The sequence below is a fragment of the Phyllobates terribilis genome, unplaced genomic scaffold (assembly GCF_046119375.1).
Source record: "Phyllobates terribilis strain yellow unplaced genomic scaffold, ASM4611937v1 Scaffold_2__4_contigs__length_985480577, whole genome shotgun sequence".
In the NCBI taxonomy this organism is placed as follows: domain Eukaryota; kingdom Metazoa; phylum Chordata; class Amphibia; order Anura; family Dendrobatidae; genus Phyllobates; species Phyllobates terribilis.
Window position 1 is genome coordinate 639,392,409 of NW_027362762.1, and position 21,489 is coordinate 639,413,897.

A 21,489-nucleotide genomic window follows, 5' to 3' on the forward strand; every position below is an offset into this window, starting at 1 on the left:
CCTTGAATTGTACCAGGCCAGTAGTTCCCAGGGAAGGTCCCTCAAGTCGCAAAAAAAGTTAAGTCACAAAAGAGGTGCCGAGTGTGTTACAAAAGGGGAATAAGCAAGGATACCACTTATCAATGCAACACCAGCCTCGACAAACCTGGCCTGTTATGAAAGAATGCTTCAAAAGGTACCATACTTCCATGCACTACTAAATTAATTGCAGATGTATGACAACCTGATGAACACTACACACTGTGTAGTGTTCATCAGGCTGTCATAATTCGGTTGTGTAGTGTTCGTCAGGTTGTCCTGCACAACTGACATATGACGCTACATTATAAACTTCACAAATCAGGTATCAGTTCCAAAAAGGGGGGCACTTGTTAGGCATTTCAACTGTTTAGGCACATCAGGGCTCTGAGAACATGACATGACGCCCGCAGACCGTTCCATCAAAGTCTGAATTGCAAAGCATCACTCCTTCCCTTCCGAGCCCTGACATGCGCCCAAACAGTAGTTTTCTCCAACACATGGGGTATCAGCGTACTCAGAAAAAAGTTGACCTCAAAATCTGTTGTGCAATTTCTCTTGTTACCCTTGTGAAAATATTTTTTTTTTAACATCTTTGTGGAAAAAATGTTTTGTTTTTTTATTTTCAAAAGTCAACATTATAATTTTCTGTGAAGCACCTGGGGGTTCAAGGTGCTCACCACACATCTAGATAAATTAATTGGGGGTCTAGTTTCCAAAAGGGGGGCACTTTTTGGACTTTTCCACTGTTTAGGCACATCAGGAACTCTGCAAACGTGACATGCTGCCCACAGACCATTCCATCAAAGTCTGCATTCCAAAGCGTCACTCCTTCCCTTCCGAGCACTGATATGTGCCCAAACAGTAGTTTTCTCGAACACATGGGGTATCAGCGTACTCAGGAGAAATTGCACAACAACTTTTGGGGTCCAATATCTCCTGTTACCCTCGTGAAAATAAAAAAATTGCGGCTAAAACATCGTTTTTGTGGAAAAACAATGATTTTTTTTTCACGGCTCTACGTCATGAACTTTTGCGAAACACATTGGGGATCAAAGTGCTCACCACACATCTAAATAAGTTCATTAAGGGGTCTAGTTTCCAAAAAGGGGTCATTTGTGGGGGGTTTCCACTGTTTAGGCACATCAGGGGCTCTTCAAACGTGACAAGGCGTCCGCTGTCAATTCCAGTGAGTTTTGCGTTGAAAACGTCAAAGGGTGCTCCTTTCCTTCCGAGCCCTGCCGTGCCCCCAAACAATGGCTTTCCCCCACGTATGGTGTATAAGCGTACTCAGGAGAAATTGCACAACAACTTTTGGGGTTCAATTTCTCCTATTACCCTTGTGAAAATAAAAAAATTGGGGTCTAGATGAAAATTTTAGTGAAAAAAAGTTAAATGTTCATTTTTTACTTTCACGTTCGATTAATTGCTGTGAAGCACGTGACGGGTTAATAAACTTCTTGAATGTGGTTTTGAGCACCTTGAGGGGTGCAGTTTTTTAGAATGGTGTCACTTTTGGGTATTTTCTGTCATATAGACCCCTCAAAGTCACTTCAAATGTGATGTGGCCCCTGAAAAAATGGTTTTGTAAATTTTGTTGTAAAAATGAGAAATCGCTGGTCAACTTTTAACGCTTATAACTCCCTAATAAAAAAAATTTTGGTTCCAAAATTGTGCTGGTGTAAAGTAGACATGTGGGAAATGTTATTTATTAACTATTTTGTGTGACATATCTCTCTGATTTAAGGGCATGAAAATTCAAATTTTGAAGATTGCAAAATTTTCTAAATTTTCGCCAGATTTCCAATTTTTTCACAAATAAACGCAAGTGATATCAAAGAAATGTTACCACAATCATGAAGTAAAATATGTCACGAAAAAACAGAATCAGAATCAGGGGGATCCGTTGAAGCGTTCCAGAGTAATTACCTCATAAAGTGACAGTGGTCAGAATTGTAAAAATTGGCCCGGTCATTAACGTGCAAAACACCGTCGGGGGTAAAAGCGTTAAAAACAACATGCATCCTCACTCCTCTATAGCCAGGTCACGCTTTTTGTGAGTTGTGGGTTGTTTTTTTTTACATAATTTAATTTAACTTTTTCCCTGTGAGACATGAATAATTTTTATTTTGATTTCTGGTCTCATACACTGCAGTGCATGAGAGCAGTCAGCGAGTCACTGACTCACCCTGTGAGACCCAGCTTATAGTTGGATCTCACAGGCCACCATACCCTGGGGTCATCACATGACCTCAGGGTAAAATGGTAACCATTAAGATCCGCGATTCTCACTGCGAGGTTCCGACGGTTACTAAGAGGGTCTTGCAACATGCACAGCTGACACCCACAGAAACTGCAGCTGCCGGTATTTCCTTATTCCCAATCGCCGTTTTAAAATGGCGATCAGGAATAAGGCCCCTTAACAATCACCTTTTCTAATGCGTATCGGTGGTCATTAAGTCATTAAGGTGTTAAAACCACATGTTATCTGGTTAAAGCCCTATGTCCCTAATTTATTATGGAGATTTTTGAGCCATTAGAAAATGATGTTTTTCATGCAAAAACCACCTCAGAAAACTCCTTTTCTAGGAAGCTGTTGGAGCAGTTTCTCTCCTAAAGTATCTTTTGCAGCCTTTTGATATGACAAGGCCTAGTATGGAGCAGATTCTGCAACAGAATGAGGGAAACAGATTAGGAAACAAGCGGTTAAGGCTCTCATAAGATGCTATTGGGTTCATGAACTTTTTTTGACTGGAGGTATAATTTGTTGTATTGTATAATGGTACAGTAACAACTGCAACCAAAATAAGCTCTGCAGATAATGACCTCAATAAGCACAATCTGAACAAACAAAGAGGCAGTGTAAAGCATAAGGGATGGAAAGAGCAAAAGTCTGAATCACTCAGTCGGTGGATTTCACACTGTCTACTGCTCCAAAGGACAATGCAGCTAAGCTCCATTCAATGATCACAGCTGAGTCCTAACAGACAGAAGTGTAACAACAAAGTAATAAACAAACATCCTTATTTTATTAATATACAAAACACAACTGAATAAAATAAAGCATTAAAGTGATACAAAATAACAAATAACTTTATGAACGGAACGCACCTCCCCGCATGAGTGTTAGAGCCCCCCATACACATTAGACTAACATCAGTCTTTACACCAATCCCATTAGAATTCCTCATTGCTACCAGCAAAATCTTTGGTTACAAATCACATAGCATTTACCCCCATAATAAATGGAAACATGCCAGCACCGAACTAATGCCAGAAGGGGGCACTAAAGCTGGCTTACCTTCAAACTTCTGTATTTTTATGAAACTTGGGAAAATAACGTTTTTATTCATGGGGACTTTTCATTGGGAAGATTAACAACTTTGGAAATGATGATTGTAACATGACATATTATCCCATGTCACGCGTGATGCCGCGGATTCTGCGTGCAAGCTGTATGTCCTTTGCGTAGAGAGTGACTCTCTTGGCATGGAGACTGCACTGGTAGGAGTCTTCAAGGAGCCGCACGAGGAAGGCCTCAGCTGCCTGCGGATACAGGAAAAGGTATGAGCATTAAAGCATTCTGAATAATGAATGTGTACACATGAGGATTAACACTAGTTTAGGCCATTATATAACTTTTATGCAGCATTTTCACTGGTTTCCCCTCTGAGGTTTCTCTGATTTTCAGTTTTTGCTGAGCTGGTGGGTGGAGATTAGCTGCTATGATGCCTCACATACACAGCAGATACAGACATGAGGAATTCCTGCTCTCCTGTTTATATATACAGAACATGTTAAAAAGCATCAGCAACATGCAGGATATTAAAATGCAGTACTAAGCAGTGCAGCTGTGAATCCAGTACTGCACTAGAAAGCAGCATCACATTCTCTGCCTCCCCTTTTTATATATTCCAAGAGTAGCTGTAATCTGATCCCTCAACAAATACATGCAGCGTGATGGCTCAGTGGTTAGCACTGCAGCCTTACAGTGCTGAGCTCCTGGGTTTAAATCCCACCAGAGACTCCATTTGCAAAGAATTTGTATGTTTGTTTCTTGTATTTGTATGTTCTTCCTGTCTTTGCGTGGGTTTCTTCTGGGTCCTCCAGTTTCCTCCGACACTCCAAAGACACAATGATAAGGGATTTAGATTGTGAGCCCCAGTGGGGACAGTGATGATGTATGTAAAGTACTGCGAAAGATGATGGCAAGGAAAAATAAATCTACATTCCTCAAAATTGAAATTGCAACACCAAAACAGAAAAGTTGTGGAATTATAGAAATGAAAGGATGGATAGACACATGACAGATATGCAGACATCTCAGTTTATTCAGTATTGAGCGCCATATCCAGAAATTCCCGAACTTACACCTATTGGCTGCTATCAATAAGGTTATTAATGGTTGTCTCAGGAATGTTCTGCCAAAGCAGAATGCTCTTCGGCAAATCATCAAAGTCCACTGCTGGCAGATCTCCTTGCAATTGTCAACTAATGATGTCTCAGATGTGCTCAATGGGAGACAAGTCTGGAGACGCTGCAGGCCAACGCAGCATTTTTGGGTTACTCCAAGCAAAATGTGGCCTGGCTTTGTAATGTTGAAAAAATGTCTCATGAGAAGCTTTATTGAGAAATGACTGTACCACTGGTTCCATAACCAAATCAATGTAACACTGAGCTGTTAGTTTACGTGTAATGAAGACTACAAGTGTCTGGATAGTGTACATTATGCCATCCCACACCATAATCCCTGAAGTAGGACCAGTGTGACCTTACACTCATGAAGGCCTCTTCCCATGAGGATATCTGCAGGTTAATAAAGTTATTAACCTGCCCTGTGCAAGCACTTAGCCGAACGCTAAGGGGAGAAATTTAACTTTATTCCCCCCACAGCATTCAGGTTTCAGTGACAGGGGTGACGCCAGTTTAGTCACAGCTCTGAGCATACAGGGAAGCGGCTGTAACCGTGCCCTCGGCACTGCCTGACAGCCGGCCTCAATGCAGAGTGAGTGTCAGTCAGGGCCAAGAACATGATTACAGCCGCCGCTCTGTGCACTCAGAGCAGTGACTGAACCCGGAACGCTGCCGGGGGTAATAAAATCAAATTTCTCCCTGCGGTGTTCGGCCAAGTGCGGGCACCGGCAGGTTAATTAACCCCATATCTACAGGTTAATAGCGTTTTTTTCTGGGGACAGATTCTCTTTAATAACCTCATTGAAAGCAGCCAAGGCTTTAGGAACATGGGTTCCTGTGCTCAGACTAGATGCTGCATAAGTTGAGATGTTTTGAAACTTTTGCTTTGATTTTTTCATCATTTGCACATCAGTAACGTGTATCCATCCTGTGATTTCCATGACTCCACCACTTTTCCTTCTTCGTGCTACAATTTCAATGTTGAGTGTATTTTATAGGATGCTTTATATGCAGTACTTAACAACCCTATTCATAAGCATATTGGTATAATGGAGGGTGGCCCTACTCAGCCCCCAATTACTTATCGTGTCCAAGCATTAGGACGGTATACTGACCTCCTGTAGCGCTGTTAGTGCTGTGCTTTGCCAGGAGTACGGCATGCCGCAGGAATACTCCAGGCAGATCTCTCTCACCTAAAGGAATGAAAGGAAATAAGACTTTTCCTACTGATCACTAAAAACGAAAGACCCATTACAGCAGCCACCAAGATCAAATCCACTCACCAGTTTGGCAAATGGGAGTCTCCGGATGAGCAGCTCCGTCGACTTCTGGTACTTTCTTATTTCCATCAGCGCTCGAGTTCGCTGAGAGCAGCGTCTTCTCCGTGTAGGAGCCACCTCTTCACCCCTTCCTAGTTTGTTCGAAAAGAATACATCACAGCTTTAATGCTTCTTGCAATTATCACAGGGGGGCACTTTATACAGATTCATACATGACATAGAGTTATAATCCAAAAATCGGATCAATATTAAAGTTTATTGGTACAAAAAAATTGAAACAAAATCGGGTCAAAGACATATATCACACAATATAAAAACATTCAGAAATAGCAAGGACACAGGTGTTTGTAGCTTCTGGTCCACTTATTATATTGGGCAGGGGTGGTATGCAACCTTAGTGTCAAAAATCGTCACATCCCCAATTAGTGGCATGAGCCGGTGATTAGATTACATCACCATTATATCACTTCGGAGTACTGACAAAAGATCAATCATCATTTAGTATATCTACAAATATCTCATTAAATTGCTCTACCCTATAAAGTGCTGGTGCATTTAAAGTAAATTAGGACATATATCACAACACATACGCCAATAAGCTGATCCATGTAGCCCCGGCCAGGGTCACATGCAGCAGCACACAGATAGTGTTGTTCACACAATCAAATGGGGGAACCATAGTCACAAGTCAAGGAGGCAACCTTACCCATAATGTAACCCAGTGGACACAAGCTAACAGCTAATTTACTTTAAAGAAGTTGTCCACTACTTTATATGAACCCCCCAATGTATCCCCCCGGGGTCCAGAAGTATTTTTATAAATACCTTGCAATACCTTTTGTGCCTCTGAGCGGCGGGTCACGTGATACCTGTGAGCGGTTAGTGATAGCGCCGCTCACAGGCAGAAAAGGCACCACAAGGTATTTAGAGAAACACTTATGGGCCCTGGGGGAATACATTGGGGGATCATATAAAGTAGTGGACAACCCCTTTAAATGCACCAGCACATTATAGGGTACTGCAATTTAATGAGATATGTGTAGATATACTGAATGATTGATTTTGTGCCATTTCTGGCTTTTTTATATTGTGTGATATACGTCTTTGGCCCAATTTTGTTTAAAGTTTATTGGTACAAAAAAAATAATTATGATCAGATTTTTGGATTATGACTCCATATCTCTTATCAGAACTGAAGTTTTCTAGTGGAATATCCACTACAGCCTGCATCATTTGGGCAATAGGCTGTATTAATATATTCATGACAATTGTGAATCTGTTTTGGATGATATTGATTCTAGATTCATACATGAGCTCAGGAAAGTATTAAATAATGAGAGTCCTCAGTGGTTCATACCTTTTAATGGCTAACTAAAAAGATGGTGACAAATAGCAAAAACCGAGAGGGTTCCAGCATCCGCCAATGATTAGAAGCTTAAAACATGACTTTTCATGAAAACTAAGATTTCACAGCTTGAAACGCATAGACCAGTGTCCTTTTTATCTTCCTCCCCCATGTCTCCCCCATCCCCTTCCCCAACTTCATTGATATGTTTTTGCAAAAAAAACCTTTTTTTGTCCTTTTTCATTAAAAGTCTTGTTTTACATTTCTAATCATTGGTGGATGCTGGAACCCTCTCGTTTTTTCCTCTGCTACTGCCCAGCTGCCGCTCTGAAGTCCGTACACCACATTCTTCATATGGAGGCTTCAAACCATCTGTACTTGAAGAGCTGAACATTTCCTTTTCCCCTCTCCCATGATTTTTTAACTCACATATTTATACACAACAGAAAACAGGGATAATGCAGAAATAAGACAAGTGATGGGAAGCAGAACTATCAATGTGAGAAACAGTTGTGGCAGTAAATATTGAGGCAGATCATAGATAAGGAGCGTGATAGTTTTATTGTCCTCTGATTGAGGTCTGTTCCAGAGTTGTGATACCCCCAAATGGTCTGAGGGGCACATTTCTTAAACGATGTAGAAAGACATAAATTCATGCGACACATTCATGCCTGCTCTGAGTGTGTCACTTGTTGTCATAAGTTTGTACTCCCAGACTCTCTTGTCTCTCTGTGGTGGGAAATGTGAAGTTACCGTTCAATACCAGCATCTCCCTGAAGAGTCTGGGAGTAGAAACTTATAACAAATGACAAACTGAGAGCAGGAATGAATGTGTCACATGAATTTATATCTTTCTACATCAATTAAGGAATGTGTTCCTCAAACTATTTGGGGGAATCACAACCCTGGACCAGACCACAATCAGAACGCAATAAAACTATCACACTCCTTATCCATGATCTACTCCATTATTTACTGCCACAGCAGTATCTCTGCGTCCCACATTGGTAGTTCTGCTTCCCGTCACTTGTCTTATTTCTGCATTATTATTGTGTCCTGCTGTGTATAAATATGTGACTCCTCAGATTTTATGTTCTACTGAGCCTGATGAAGAGACCTGAGTAATCTAGAAAGCTGCCATTAAAAGATATTAACCACTGAGGACTCTCAATCTTTAATATTTTTCTAGCTACATGGTACAAAGTTATGTTTCCTATATACGAGCACGGTCATCCTGCATACATCAGCACAACCTGCTCCCCCTAGTGGCTGCAGAAAAGTTTGCATCTGCGTGCATAGACATTAGGATTTAAAAAAGATGCAATTGTGTTTTACCTGGGGACAACTGAGAAGTTGAGGGCCCTTCAAATTCTGGTGCTTTACGGAAGGACAGGCGCATTTTACTCTGGGGAGATTGAGAAGTTGAGGGCCCTTCAAATTCTGGTGCTTTACGGAAGGACAGGCGCATTTTACTCTGGGGAGATTGAGAAGTTGCAGAACTCTTTCTCTGAGGAGACTGAGAGGTTGAAGGCCTTGTACTTTGGGAGGATGGAGAAGCTGCAGTCCTCTTTTGTGGCTGCTTCAACTTTCTGCGGTGTTGAGGGCTCTGCTGATTTTTCATGATGTAAAATGTTGAGACACAATCAAAGCTGCAAACAAGACAATTCAACAGGATCATAAATTATTATTATTATTTATTATTATAAGCGCCATGGAATAAATGGCGCTTACATGTGAAAAAGGGGTATACGTAATAAAAACACTTCCAATAATATTGAAAAAAAGAGTCAGCGACTGGTACAGGAGGAGAGAGGACCCTGCCCGCGAGGGCTCACAATCTACAAGGGATGGGAGAGGATACAGTAGATGAGGGTAGAGTTGGTAGTGCAGCGTTATGGTGGAGCGGTGGTTACAGCAGGTTGTACGCTTGTCGGAAGTGGGTCTTCAGGTTCCTTTTGTAGGTTTCCATGGTAGGCGAGAGTCTGATATGTTGGGGTAGAGTGTTCCAGAGTAAGGGAGATACACGGAAGAAATCTCGGTAATCAGTGGCCACTAGACCAGAGTCCTGTGAACTACCTCTTCAAACCAGGGTAGGAGTCCTGAGGAGATAATTTGCATATTCCCACTGCATTTTGGGGTAAGTGAAGAGTCTCCGCGAGCTCAAAGAACACTGGATTTTGGCTGTTGGAGCTGAAAAGAGGACATCGGCAAACCAGGGGAGGAGTCCTGAGGAGATAATTTGCATATTCCCACTGCATTTTGGGGTAAGTGAAGAGTCTCCGCGAGCTCAAAGAACACTGGATTTTGGCTGTTGGAGCTGAAAAGAGGACATCGGCAAACCAGGGGAGGAGTCCTGAGGAGATAATTTGCATATTCCCACTGCATTTTGGGGTAAGTGAAGAGTCTCCGCGAGCTCAAAGAACACTGGATTTTGGCTGTTGGAGCTGAAAAGAGGACATCGGTAAACCGCGCTTTTTTTTTAAGCTTTTTTCACTGTTTTCAGAACATTAACAATAAGAACATGGAAGAGTCCAGGAGCCATTTGGTGAGCTGCATATCCTGCTACATGTTCACAGACTTGCCAGTGGAAAAGCCAAACTTCACATGCCAGAAATGCAAGCTTGTGTCCCTGTTGGAGGAAAAGTTGCGAAATCTAGAAGAGAGGTTAACTACCTTGAAAATCATTAAGGAAGGTGAAGAGTTCTTAGACAGAGCAGAATTATCTCTTCATGATTCAGAAAGAGAAGAAATTCGAACTGCACCTGACGAAACAGAGGAATGGAAGCATGTGACCCACAGAAGCAGGAGGATCGAGAGGCAGTCAGCACCCATACTGCTCAGGAACCAGTACCAGGCTCTCACGCAGGAGAACCATGAAGAAATACAGCAAAATAAGACTTTGCCAGCAATGAATAACCTTGTAAGCCCTCAGAATCCTCCTGGATGGAGAAAGAAGAATGTTGTGAAGAAAAAACGGAGAGTGGTGGTCATGGGGGATTCCCTGTTAAGAGGAACAGAGGCCGCTATCTGCAGACCAGACATAACCTCAAGAGAAATGTGCTGTCTTCCAGGAGCAAAAATTAAAGATGTGTCTGACAGGATATCAAGACTCTTCAGACCTACAGATCACTACCCATTCCTGCTAATACATGTGGGGACAAATGACACCGCAAGAAAGGACCTGGAAACCATCTGCAGTGACTTTGAAGACTTAGGCAAGAAAGTGAAAGAATTGGGAGCGCAGGTGGTCTTCTCATCCATCCTCCCAGTGGATGGCCATGGAACAATGAGGTGGAATAAGATTCTACAGGTGAACAACTGGCTACGTCGATGGTGCCGTCAACAAGGATTTGGATTTCTGGATCACGGAATGAATTACCTATATGATGGACTACTTGCTAGAGATGGGGTGCACCTTACGAAGACTGGAAAACATGTATTTGGAAGTCGCCTTGCTACACTCATCAGAAAAGCTTTAAACTAGAACAATGTGGGAAGGGAAGCAAAAGGCCAGAAAAAGCCATACAGCTGACAAATACTATTGAGATCTCTGCTACTGGAAGTGGAAAGGAAGAACAAAGAAAACAATTTAAATAATAAAAATATGGGAGGAAGAGAAACCAATCACAAACTAAAATGTTTTTATACAAATGCACAAAGCATGGGCATCAAACAAGGAGAATTGGAACTACTAATGCAGGAAAAGGAATATGATGTCATTGGAATCACTGAAACTTGGTGGGACGATACACATGATTGGAATAAAAGGCTAAAAGGATACAACTTATTTGCAAGAAACAAACTTGATAAACGAGGAGGAGGTGTTGCATTGTATGTTAGAAAAGCGTATATCTGCACAGAGATTGAAGCTTCAGAGACTGGGAGTTCTGTGGAAACTGTTTGGGTAAGAATACAAGGAGAGAACAACGGAAAGGACACCATTGTAGGCATTTACTACAGGCCACCTGGGCAAGCTGAAGATATGGATGAACTCTTTATGTATCAAATGACCAAGTTCTCCAAAAAATATGACGTAGTGGTCATGGGAGATTTCAACTATCCAGACATTTGTTGGGAATCTCTCTCAAGTAAAACTAACAGGTCAAGCAAATTCTTATCCTCTCTTGCTGACAACTTTATCTTCCAAAAGGTAGGGGAGAAAACAAGGGGATCTGCTACTTTGGATCTAATCCTTATAAACAGGGAGGAAATGGTTGAGGAGGTAAAGGTGGCTGGGACCCTAGGAGGCAGCGATCATGCTATTATAGAATTTTGGATAACTAGAGGAGGAAGACATGTGAAGACTCAAACTTCAAGGTTAGATTTTAGAAAGGCAGATTTTAAGAGACTCAGAAAGAGAATAGGAGGGATCCAATGGCTGGATGTCCTTAAGGACAAAAATGTCCAGGAAGGATGGGAAATTTTTAAAAATGAGATTCTCAAAGCACAATCGTTAACAATCCCGAAAAGTAGGAAGAATGGGAAGCATTTAAGGAAACCAGGATGGATGAACACAGAACTTAAACACATGCTAAAAAGAAAGAAAGAAATGTTTATTAAATGGAAAGAGGGAGGCATATCTAAAGAAGATTATAATGCAGTCTGCAGATCCTGCAGGGCACGTATCAGATTAGCTAAAGCTGACAATGAATTAAGGCTTGCAAGAGATGTCAAAAGCAATAAAAAAGGATTTTGGGGGTATGTCAAAAGTAAAAGAAAAGTCAAAGATGCTATAGGATTTTTACAGGATGAAAATGGAGAAATGGTAAGAGAGGATGTTGAGAAGGCCGAACTTTTTAATTCCTATTTTGCATCTGTTTTCTCTCAGAAAGAAAATGTAACATCAACTGATCTTCACTGTCCTTTTAAAGGAATAGAGGAATCCAAGTTATCTGTAAACAGAAAGATTGTGAGGGAATATTTAGCTAACATAAATGAGTTCAAGTCTCCAGGTCCAGATGAATTACACCCCAGAGTACTGAAGGAGATCGTAGAAGAAATTTTAGAACCACTCTCCATAATCTTTGAAAATTCTTGGAGAACAGGAGAAGTCCCAGAAGACTGGAGAAGAGCAAATGTTGTTCCTATCTTCAAAAAGGGGAAGAAGGTGGACCCAGGGAACTATAGGCCGGTGAGTCTGACTTCTATACCAGGAAAGATCTTTGAACAAATTATTAAACAACATGTATGTAAGTACATGGATAAGAATGAAGTGATTAACCAGAGTCAGCATGGGTTTGTAACTAACAAGTCATGTCAGACTAACTTAATTTCCTTCTATGACAGAATCACTGACTGGGTGGATCAGGGAAATGCTGTAGATATAGTATATCTTGACTTCAGCAAAGCATTTGACAAAGTATCTCACACCATCCTTATTGAAAAAATGACCAAGTATGCAATGGACCAGGCAACTGTTAGGTGGATTCATAACTGGCTTAGTGATCGGACTCAAAGGGTGGTTGTAAATGGCTTCACATCCAGCTGGATGAATGTCTCAAGTGGGGTACCACAGGGCTCCGTCCTGGGACCTGTATTGTTCAACATCTTTATCAATGATTTAGATGAAGGAATTGAGGGTAAACTGATTAAATTTGCAGATGACACAAAGCTAGGAGGGATAGCTAATACTAGAGAAGAGAGAGAGAGGATTCAAAAAGACCTAAATAAACTGGAGCAGTGGGCAGCAACCAACAGAATGGTTTTTAACAGGGAAAAATGCAAAGTACTACATCTGGGCAATAAAAATGAAAAAAGCATATACAGAATGGGAGGAATAGAGCTAAGCAACAGTACATGTGAAAAAGACTTAGGTATACTAATAGATCATAGACTGAACATGAGTCAACAGTGTGATGCAGCAGCAAAAAAGGCAAATACAATTCTGGGATGTATTAACAGAAGCATACAGTCTAGATCACGTGAATTCATTATCGGTCTTTACTCCTCTTTGGTCAGACCTCATCTGGAATACTGTGTACAGTTTTGGGCACCACATTTTAAAAAAGACATAGACAAACTGGAGCAAGTTCAGAGAAGAGCGACCAGAATGGTGACTGGTCTGCAAACCATGTCCTATGAGAAACGGTTGCAGGATTTGGGAATGTTTAGCTTGCAAAAAAGAAGACTGAGAGGAGACTTAATAGCTGTCTACAAATATGTCAAGGGCTGTCACATTGTAGAAGGATCATCTTTATTCTCATTTGCACAAGGAAAGACTAGAAGCAATGGGATGAAACTAAATGGGAGGAGACACAGATTAGATATTAGAAAAAACTTTTTGACAGTTAGGGTGATTAATGAGTGGAACAGGCTGCCACGAGAGGTGGTGAGTTCCCCTTCAATGGACGTCTTCAAACAGAGGCTGGACAGACATCTGTCTGAGATGATCTAGTGAATCCTGCTTTGAGCAGGGGGTTGGACCAGATGACCCAGGAGGTCCCTTCCAACTCTACCATTCTATGATTCTAATTAGTAGGCCCTGTGGGGTAATTACATTGTGTCGCAATGTAGGCATGATGTTGAGGGGGACTCCTAAGCAGAAGAGGTGTTGGGAATGTCACGAGTAGCAGAAGGCTTGCAGGGTTGTGGTCCAGCAGGCACTAAGGTGCAGCGAATCTGTTTGTGAAACTGTTTAACCTCATATACCTTTGCAAAAGTTCTCAGGTCTCCTGTCTGGAGGAGTTGTAAGAATTGTCAGAAGTCTGGCCCATCCTCTAATAAGGAGCAGAGAAGATGAGATAAGACACGCAGGGCCACGTCACATGGGATTATCTCACTGAGAGGCTATGTTCACATGTTGCGTAACTTTTGCTGTGTTTTTTATTCAAATTAAAAGGCTGCTTTTCACGGTATCAGCAAAGTTAAAAGATTTCAGAAATATAATTCACAGGCTTGTTTTTTTCCACAACTATATTGGAAAACTGCTGCGTTTTTTAAAACTGCAGCATGTCAATTCTTTCAGCATTTTTTCATCCATATAAAGCAATCAGTTTTTGTAGTGATTTTGTTTGAAAAAAATATATACAGGTACAGCAAGATGTGAAACACATTTATTTTGGGGATTTTCTTAAATTTGTGTCTTGGTATCCTCAAATGAGCATGGTTGTTAGTATTAGTACAGTTTACTTTAACACATACCACAAATTTAATTAAACAATGTCTGACCAACTCAATGCCCTACCAATGTGTGAGTGTCCTACCAATGTCTGAAAGTAAACAATGCCCTACAAATGTGTTAGGTTAAAAGTGGGCACCACACAGCCAGTACCACGTACAGTGGGAACCATGCGGATGGTAGCTTGATCCAATCACTGCTGGTTAACCATTAAATGGCACTGTAACCCCTGACAGGCATTTATGTGGCACAGTCCTGGGGCCGTCTCCGTTCCTTCCCCATGATCCGATATCGGAGAGCTGATGTGCCACCATGGCAGCTGGGGCCCTGCTGATGCCACTGTTGCCGCCTTCTTGATACTCGTGTACAGCTGAGCCACAAGGGCCACATACGAGGCCGTGATCGCCACATACTGAAGTCCCGCACTATATACAACATTTCATGAGCACAGATGGAAGGGATAGAAAAGTAAGTAATAAATTCCCACCGCCTCCATTTTCCTTGTTTAAAAATCCCCAAGTTATGAAAAATAAGAAGAATATCTGGTAACACTGAGCAAAACCATTCCCAGGACCCCGGAGTAGTGGCCCGGCTACTGCCTCACTAGCTGCCGGCATCCCTGGAGCCTCTTAGGACTAGTAGGCCAGAACAGCCATTGCAGAGACCCGGGGGTGGAGCAGGTAGGGGGGCTGGCATGGAGCCTCTACAGCACGGCCCTGACACTATTTTGCCCAATGCTAATATCTGGCATCACATATAAAGCCTCATGTAGCAGAATAACACCAGTAGGCGGTGCTGACACCCACGATTGTTTGCTGTGGATGTACAGTGTGAACGGAGCCGCTGAGCGCAGATCTGGGGGCGGAGTTGCGGCCGCTGCCGGGAACCACTGCTTTGTGCGCTGCAGTAACCACGGGAGGCCAGCAGAGGCCGCCACAGCCTGAGCGAGGCCCAGCAGCTCCAGTGTAAAATGACAGCTTATCTGTGAGGAGTCGGGTGGGAGTTGTAGTCCCACACGCTGCAGACCTCTGCTGCATAGAGTGGTGGGCACGTACAGGCAATCCCCCCGGTAATCCCCCCTCACCAGTCAGGACGCGTCTATCTCCTGCCGACAAGTTTCCACCTACGGCCCGCGCGCTGCTGCTTAGGAAACGGGGAGGGGCTTACATCCAGCCAATAGCTGCGGCCCATTTTTTCTCTCGTCTCAATAGACTTTATTGTACAAGACAATGAGAACATTATTCTGGAAGAGGAGATACAAAAATACACTGAGCCTATGGGGGTGACTGGCAGGGCGGGGGCCCAGAGAGTTGCCTGCTGTGGCACAGGTCAGGGAAGGAAGGTGCACGCTTCTATGGGGGGCACACATTCTCCCCCAGAATGCCTCAGGCCTCTTTCACACGTCAGTATTTCCGGTACGAGTGGTGACAGTTTCCACACATACCGGAGACACTGACACACGTAGACCCATTCTAATCTATGGTCTGCGCTCATGTCAGTGCGTTTCCACGGACCGTATGTCCCACACATAGACATGTCCGTTTTTGGCCGGCAGCACGGGTCACACGGACCCATTCAAGTCAATAACTCCGTGTAAACACGTACCGCACATGGATTTCTTCTGTGTGACACGTACCGGCACCTGAGAATCAGCGTACAGTTAGCGCTGTTCCCGAGCGCTGGGTGCTGAACGCTGCCCTCATCATGGTTCCCTGCGATCAGCACCAACAGGGACAATGATGAGAGTAGTAGTGTCTGCTCCCGCAGTGTCCAACTGTAAAAATAAGAACAAAATTTAAATTACTCACCTGTCCTAAGTGTCCCCTGCTGTAATCCATCCCTGCAGTGAGCGGGCCCCGCAGCTGTGCTCTGCGAGTGACAGGATAGCGCTCAATGAGCTCAGCGCAGCTTCGGGGTCCACTCACTGCAGGAGTCAGTCTCCTCGGTGTGAGCGATCGTATGGATTACAGCGGGGGACACTTAGGATTTTATTCTTATTTCTACACCAGGTCACAGCGGGAGCAGAATACTTCTCTCCTCATTGTCCCTGCTGGTGCTGATTGCAGCGCAAGCAGGGGACAATGATGAGGGCAGTGTTCGGCACTTGGAAACAGCGCTAACTGTACCACTGATTCCCAGGCGTCAATACATGTGTTCCTGATGCGGCACATGGTTGCCACGTGTATGTGTGGCGCCCCTGAGGGTACAGTCGCCACAGAGGTATTGCATCTCACCCAGAGGTGTGGTATCCCACTCTCAGGTAAGGATAGAGTGCTGCCCAGGACCCTAACACCTGCATCCAACACGTCCACTTCAGTAGGGCAGGGCGAGTTTGCTCCTAAGGGAGAGCACAGTCCCTGGTCCCTGGCTGGAGTGGAGGGGAACCAAGTGAGGGGGAACCATATAGTGGGTGTGGGTGGAGGACGTAGTTTAGGGAAGCACTTCAGTAGCTGTATAAAAAGGGGAGCCATCTTAGGCAGACAAGCCAGTCAGAGGAGGAGAAGTGAAAGGATCAGGGGCTCTGCAGGAGCTCTGCTCGGGAGGCGGGCCTAGCCCGAGAGGCCCAGGACTGAGAGAGGAGAGGGAGCAGGAGAAAGGCTCCAGGAACAGAAGGGATCCCAGGGGTAAGGGAAGTGCTGGAGGCCACTCGTACGCCCAAATCTGCCAGGCGGTGGAGGGATCGAGCCGCAGAGGGGACCGGCCCCTAAACTAGTGGAGAACTACAAGGCTCAGCTAGGAACCGGAGGCTGCTGTACTTGTAAGGTGCAGTGGCCACATCCGCAATTATATCGCTGAAAAGGTGGCCACAGAGGGTCCAGGGGACTGCAGGTCGCCCGACAAGACCCGAGGCTACCAGATTGGGACACTGGTTGCGAGGCGCAGGGCAGGAGGGCGAGAGCCAGCGCAGGAAGACGACTGAGGAAGGCACATAGAAAGGGGTCCTGTCAGGCACTCTTGAATTACCTGAGGGATTGCTGAACCCCTGCCTGGTGAACGCAGCACGACGTGGGAGGTTGTAGTCTGGAACCTGTAACCTGAGGAACTTAATAACTGTGAATAAACTCGGAAGACTGCACCCCCCTCTCTCTGTGATTATTATGTGCGCCATCACCCCTGCACTACAACGCCCAGCATCATCTGCATCACCTACAACATCTACACTGCCCTCGAGCTAAGCTCTGCCTGTGGAGAGCTGAACCAACCCTGCTGCACTAACATCAGCTCCAGAGGTTCTGCACCGCAGCTGCGGCTCCACATAGCCGCATACCACAGGTGGCGTCACAAACTATATATATAAAAACTATAAATCCCCTGTAAATATCCCGCTTTTGATTGACCGCTCTGGGTCACGGACCGGGTCACTGCGACTGTGACATCTCCCATAGCCACGACCGGCCCGGCACCGAGTACCCCACGGCCCCGGGGGCGCGTCATATGCCACACAGGTGCACCTGGATATCTTCGGTACTGTTTTTTTCCGGTACCGAAATATCAGGATGTGTGAAAGAGCCCTCAGTGTAATGTCTCCAATTTTCCACCAGCCATTCCAGCTCTTCATCTTCCCCACACAAATCCAGCTGCTGCCACTGCATTACATGTGGCTGCTGTGGGCCCATCACTATCTGACAGTGTTCATCTGTGAAGATGGGAATAACCCTTTAAGGATTGTCATTCAAAGTCTATATAAAAAATGTTGCCACTTTTCATAGACGAGAATTACTTGCCTCCAGTACTTTAGGCCACAGTTTGGATGCAGTCCCACAAAGCTACCGTCGGATGCCAGCAAATTGCAGTCAAGATCCGAAGTCACCGGAGTTGTCAGATTGATTGGTCATTATTAATGGGATTGTCCACTACTCAGACAACTCCTTCTCAATCACCATATTTTCTCATATAAAATAATAATAGCCTTTACTCACATCCAGTGCCGGCGCCGTTAAAGTGACATCGGTGATGGTTCATAACTGATATCCAGAGGGAGTGAGAGAGTATCAGCAGCTCTCACTTATTCTGTGTGTCAGTTTCGTCTGAACTAAGTGAGCGTGAAGCGATCCATTATCAGTCGCTGATAGGCTGCTGGGCTCACGTAACATAACGTCACTATAGACCCAAGCCAGTAAGTACAGGCTGTTATTATTTTACACGGTGGAGTATTGTAATTAGGGGGGTGTTGCTAGCATCAAAGATCCGTGGCTCTGGCCCTACACTTCTTAGCCGGAACTCCGGATCACCTGTGACCGCCGCATTGAACTGTGTCAACATGATGCCTATACAGTTAAATCCCGTGATAGAGCAGGGAACAAAATATCCCTTCTCTATTGCTGCCCATTTCCTAAGCCCCAGAGTGCTATAAGCCTGCAGCTCACGAGGCGCCACTTCTGCAGGTCCACTATAGAAGCCAGAAGCAGAGACACAGGCTGCGGTGCTGGGAGTCTGGATGAGGTGAGTATAATCTTTATTGTTTTTCATATTATTGCGTTGTGGGAGAACATTACCTGTATATTAGGGAGCTGTGGGAGACCATCGTCTATATACAGAGGGGGCTGTGGGAGACCATCAGTATACACAAGAGGCTGTGTGGGACCATGATAATGTATACAGAGGGGGCCATAGGAGACCATCATCTGTATACACAGAGGGCTGTGGGAGACCATAATTGTTATGCGCTTCGCAGAGGGACTCAGCAATACTGGTACAGAACCAGCAAAGGCGTGGCCACAGATGCACTTGGCTCAAACTGCCCCGCTAGGCGAGCCCTTTAGGGTTGGGAGTACTCTTTTCCCAGCTCGCAGTAAATGGAAGAGGGACTTCGGCAGAGCCCTTCCCTAGGCCTACTGTTGCCAGACAGCTGGAATCTGGTGACGCAGCTGGTGACTAGTCAAGAACCAAGGTGAGTACCACTGCAAGAACCCGAGGAAGTAAAACCAGACGAGAAAATGAGAAAACCCCTGAAAAGTTAGCAAGACTAATGCTAGCACCACTCACCACCATGCACATAGGGAACTGAAATAAACAGCAAAGGACTGAGCAGGGAGCAGGGTTATATAGCCTGCTTAATGATCAGGTACTGAATACCTCCCAATTATCCCCAGACAACCACTTCCTGCTAGCTTCAACAGCCGACTGGACAAAATTTCACCATTGCTTAGTACAGGACAAAACAGCGTCCTGTGTTGCCTGGCAACCGGGGAAGACAGCGTCCCATCTTCCCTGGGAGAGAAATCAGGAAGAGAAAGGGATAAAAAAAAATCGGAGCATGATCTGACCACAATATATCTCCGATTGATGCCTCAGGGTGCCAGGACAAAGCATGATGACTCAAAAGAAAAAAAGTCTATGCGACTGTATGAATTATTCACAGGTGAAAAATATGTATAATCCTTACTCCGAGGATTCATTATCTGCCACACATCTGTCAGTCGGAGGGAATGGAGGACCCGCTTGAGAGAACGCAGATGTCTTACTGGAACTATTCCCCTCCCAGAGGAAGAATCCTCCGGCAGATTAAAAGTGAACTTGAAGTCTCCACCTGCAATCAACGTGACGTACCCTCTGTAAAATTAGAGAGTGATGCTAGGAAGGAGCGGCAGGAAGAGATCTGACCCTTATTAGGAAGGTACCAATTAGCTGTGGTATAAAATGAATTTGCAGTCTTTAATTTGTGAAATATGTATCTGCCTTGATCTTCTGTAAGTGTATCAATGAGAGAAAATCCTAGTGACTTATGGACTGCAATTGAAACACCATTAGATTTTTACTCTGCATTAGTACTATGGAACCAATTAGTGAAATATCTGTTCTTTATTTTAGGACTATGTTCAGATTTAAAGTGTGTCTCTTGTAATAAAAGAATATGAACCCTTTTTTATGCATAGTATAGAGGATCTGTGAGCGTTTTTGAGGAATATTAAAGCCTCGAACATTAAGTGAACTGATTTTAACAGAGGTCATATCTGGGACCAGGGAAAAAAGTAGGGAAAGTAAAAAAGGAGAGAAAAAAAGGAAAGAAGTAAGAAAAGAACAGAATCCCTAACCAATCAGGAATGACTCCCTCCAGAAACCAATGGAGAATAGTCTCCCTAACCACCAGGGAATTCCCCAAAAATGGAAAGACAATGGAGGGGAGAAAAAAAATTCCACATCCGTCCAGCACAGCATAGATCCCCTTAGCGGAAGCGAGCTTTCTAAAGAGGGTAACATCCCCCTTAGGGCCTAACCGCAGGCCCTATACAACATAAGAATAAAACACTTTAAGACGCATAAGATATTTAACTTGAATATATATATCCATATCATGTGTAGATATATACCAACCCATATACTGTATATCAGGGGTCTCAAACTCGGCTAAGTATATGGGCCGCACAGAAAAAATGTGAATTTGAAGGGCCACATTCATTGCAGAGTGATATTAAATTTTTAATGGTACCAAATTGTTTTTTCTATACACCTTTTGGATCATTTTTGGGCTTTTTTATTTTATTCTTTTACATGGCATTCATTTTATGGGCTATGGTACAGTTTTACAGTTTTTACAATTTTTATTTCCCCTAATTGGTAACATACAGTGATTTGTGTTCTTACAATTTGCACCATATAGTAATTCTGACCAACTTCTCATAGTAATGTCTCCATCGTGTAGTAGTTTCCCCATCTCGTGGTAATGTCCCCATCCTGGTCCCCATCTTGCAGTAATGTCCCCATCCTTGTCCGCATCTTGTAATAATGTCCTCCATCTTGGTCCCCATCTTGCAGTAATGTCCCCATCTTGTAATAATGTCCTCCATCTTGGTCCCCATCTTGTAGTAATGTGCCCATTCTGGTCCCCATCTTGTAGTAATGTATCCATCTTGTAGTAGTTTCCCCATCTTGTAGTAATGTCCCCATCCTGGTCCCCATCTTGCAGTAATGTCCCCATCCTTGTCCGCATCTTGTAATAATGTCCTCCATCTTGGTCCCCATCTTGTAGTAATGTGCCCATACCGGTCCCCATCTTGTAGTAATGTGCCCATACCGGTCCCCATCTTGTAGTCATGTTACAACTGCCAGCAGGTTATAACAGCCCACCGAGTCCTGTGTCCTCCGGGGAAGTGATCCAGCCAACTCTCAGGTAACTTGAGTGCACTTGATCGGGACCCCATTCTTGTGTACCTTTCTCGGGTCGTCTCTCTCTGCGCTGGCTTTCGCCCTCCTGCCCTGCGCCTCACACACAGTGTCCCGAGCCAGTGGCCGCAGGCCTTGTCCTCTCTGTCCTATATGGCCACCTTTTCAGCGAATGTGTGTGGTTTTGGCTACGGCACTTAGAGATACCGCAG

General features: G+C 44.1%; 1 protein-coding gene across 1 annotated transcript; it reads right to left on the reverse strand.

The window, feature by feature from the left end:
- Positions 1-3,075: 3,075 nt before the first annotated feature.
- Positions 3,076-15,344, reverse strand: LOC141252900 (histone H3-like centromeric protein A). Its single transcript, XM_073670663.1, has 5 exons — positions 15,258-15,344; positions 8,392-8,705; positions 5,715-5,842; positions 5,547-5,624; positions 3,076-3,564 (listed from the first exon to the last, which is right to left on the reverse strand). The coding sequence occupies exons 2-5, from the start codon at positions 8,675-8,677 to the stop codon at positions 3,430-3,432; spliced, it is 627 nt and encodes a 208-aa protein (XP_073526764.1). The 5' UTR covers positions 8,678-8,705; positions 15,258-15,344; the 3' UTR covers positions 3,076-3,429.
- Between the last annotated feature and the right edge of the window lie 6,145 nt (positions 15,345-21,489).

Coding starts and splice junctions, on each gene's coding strand:
- LOC141252900 (XM_073670663.1), bottom strand. CDS start 8,677: ATGAAAAATCAGCAGAGCCCTCAACACCGCAGAAAGTTGAAGCAGCCA. Junction 5,843..8,391: donor AACTTCTCAGTTGTCCCCAG/GTAAAACACAAT, acceptor CGAACAAACTAG/GAAGGGGTGAAGAGGTGGCT. Junction 5,625..5,714: donor GACTCCCATTTGCCAAACTG/GTGAGTGGATTT, acceptor TCATTCCTTTAG/GTGAGAGAGATCTGCCTGGA.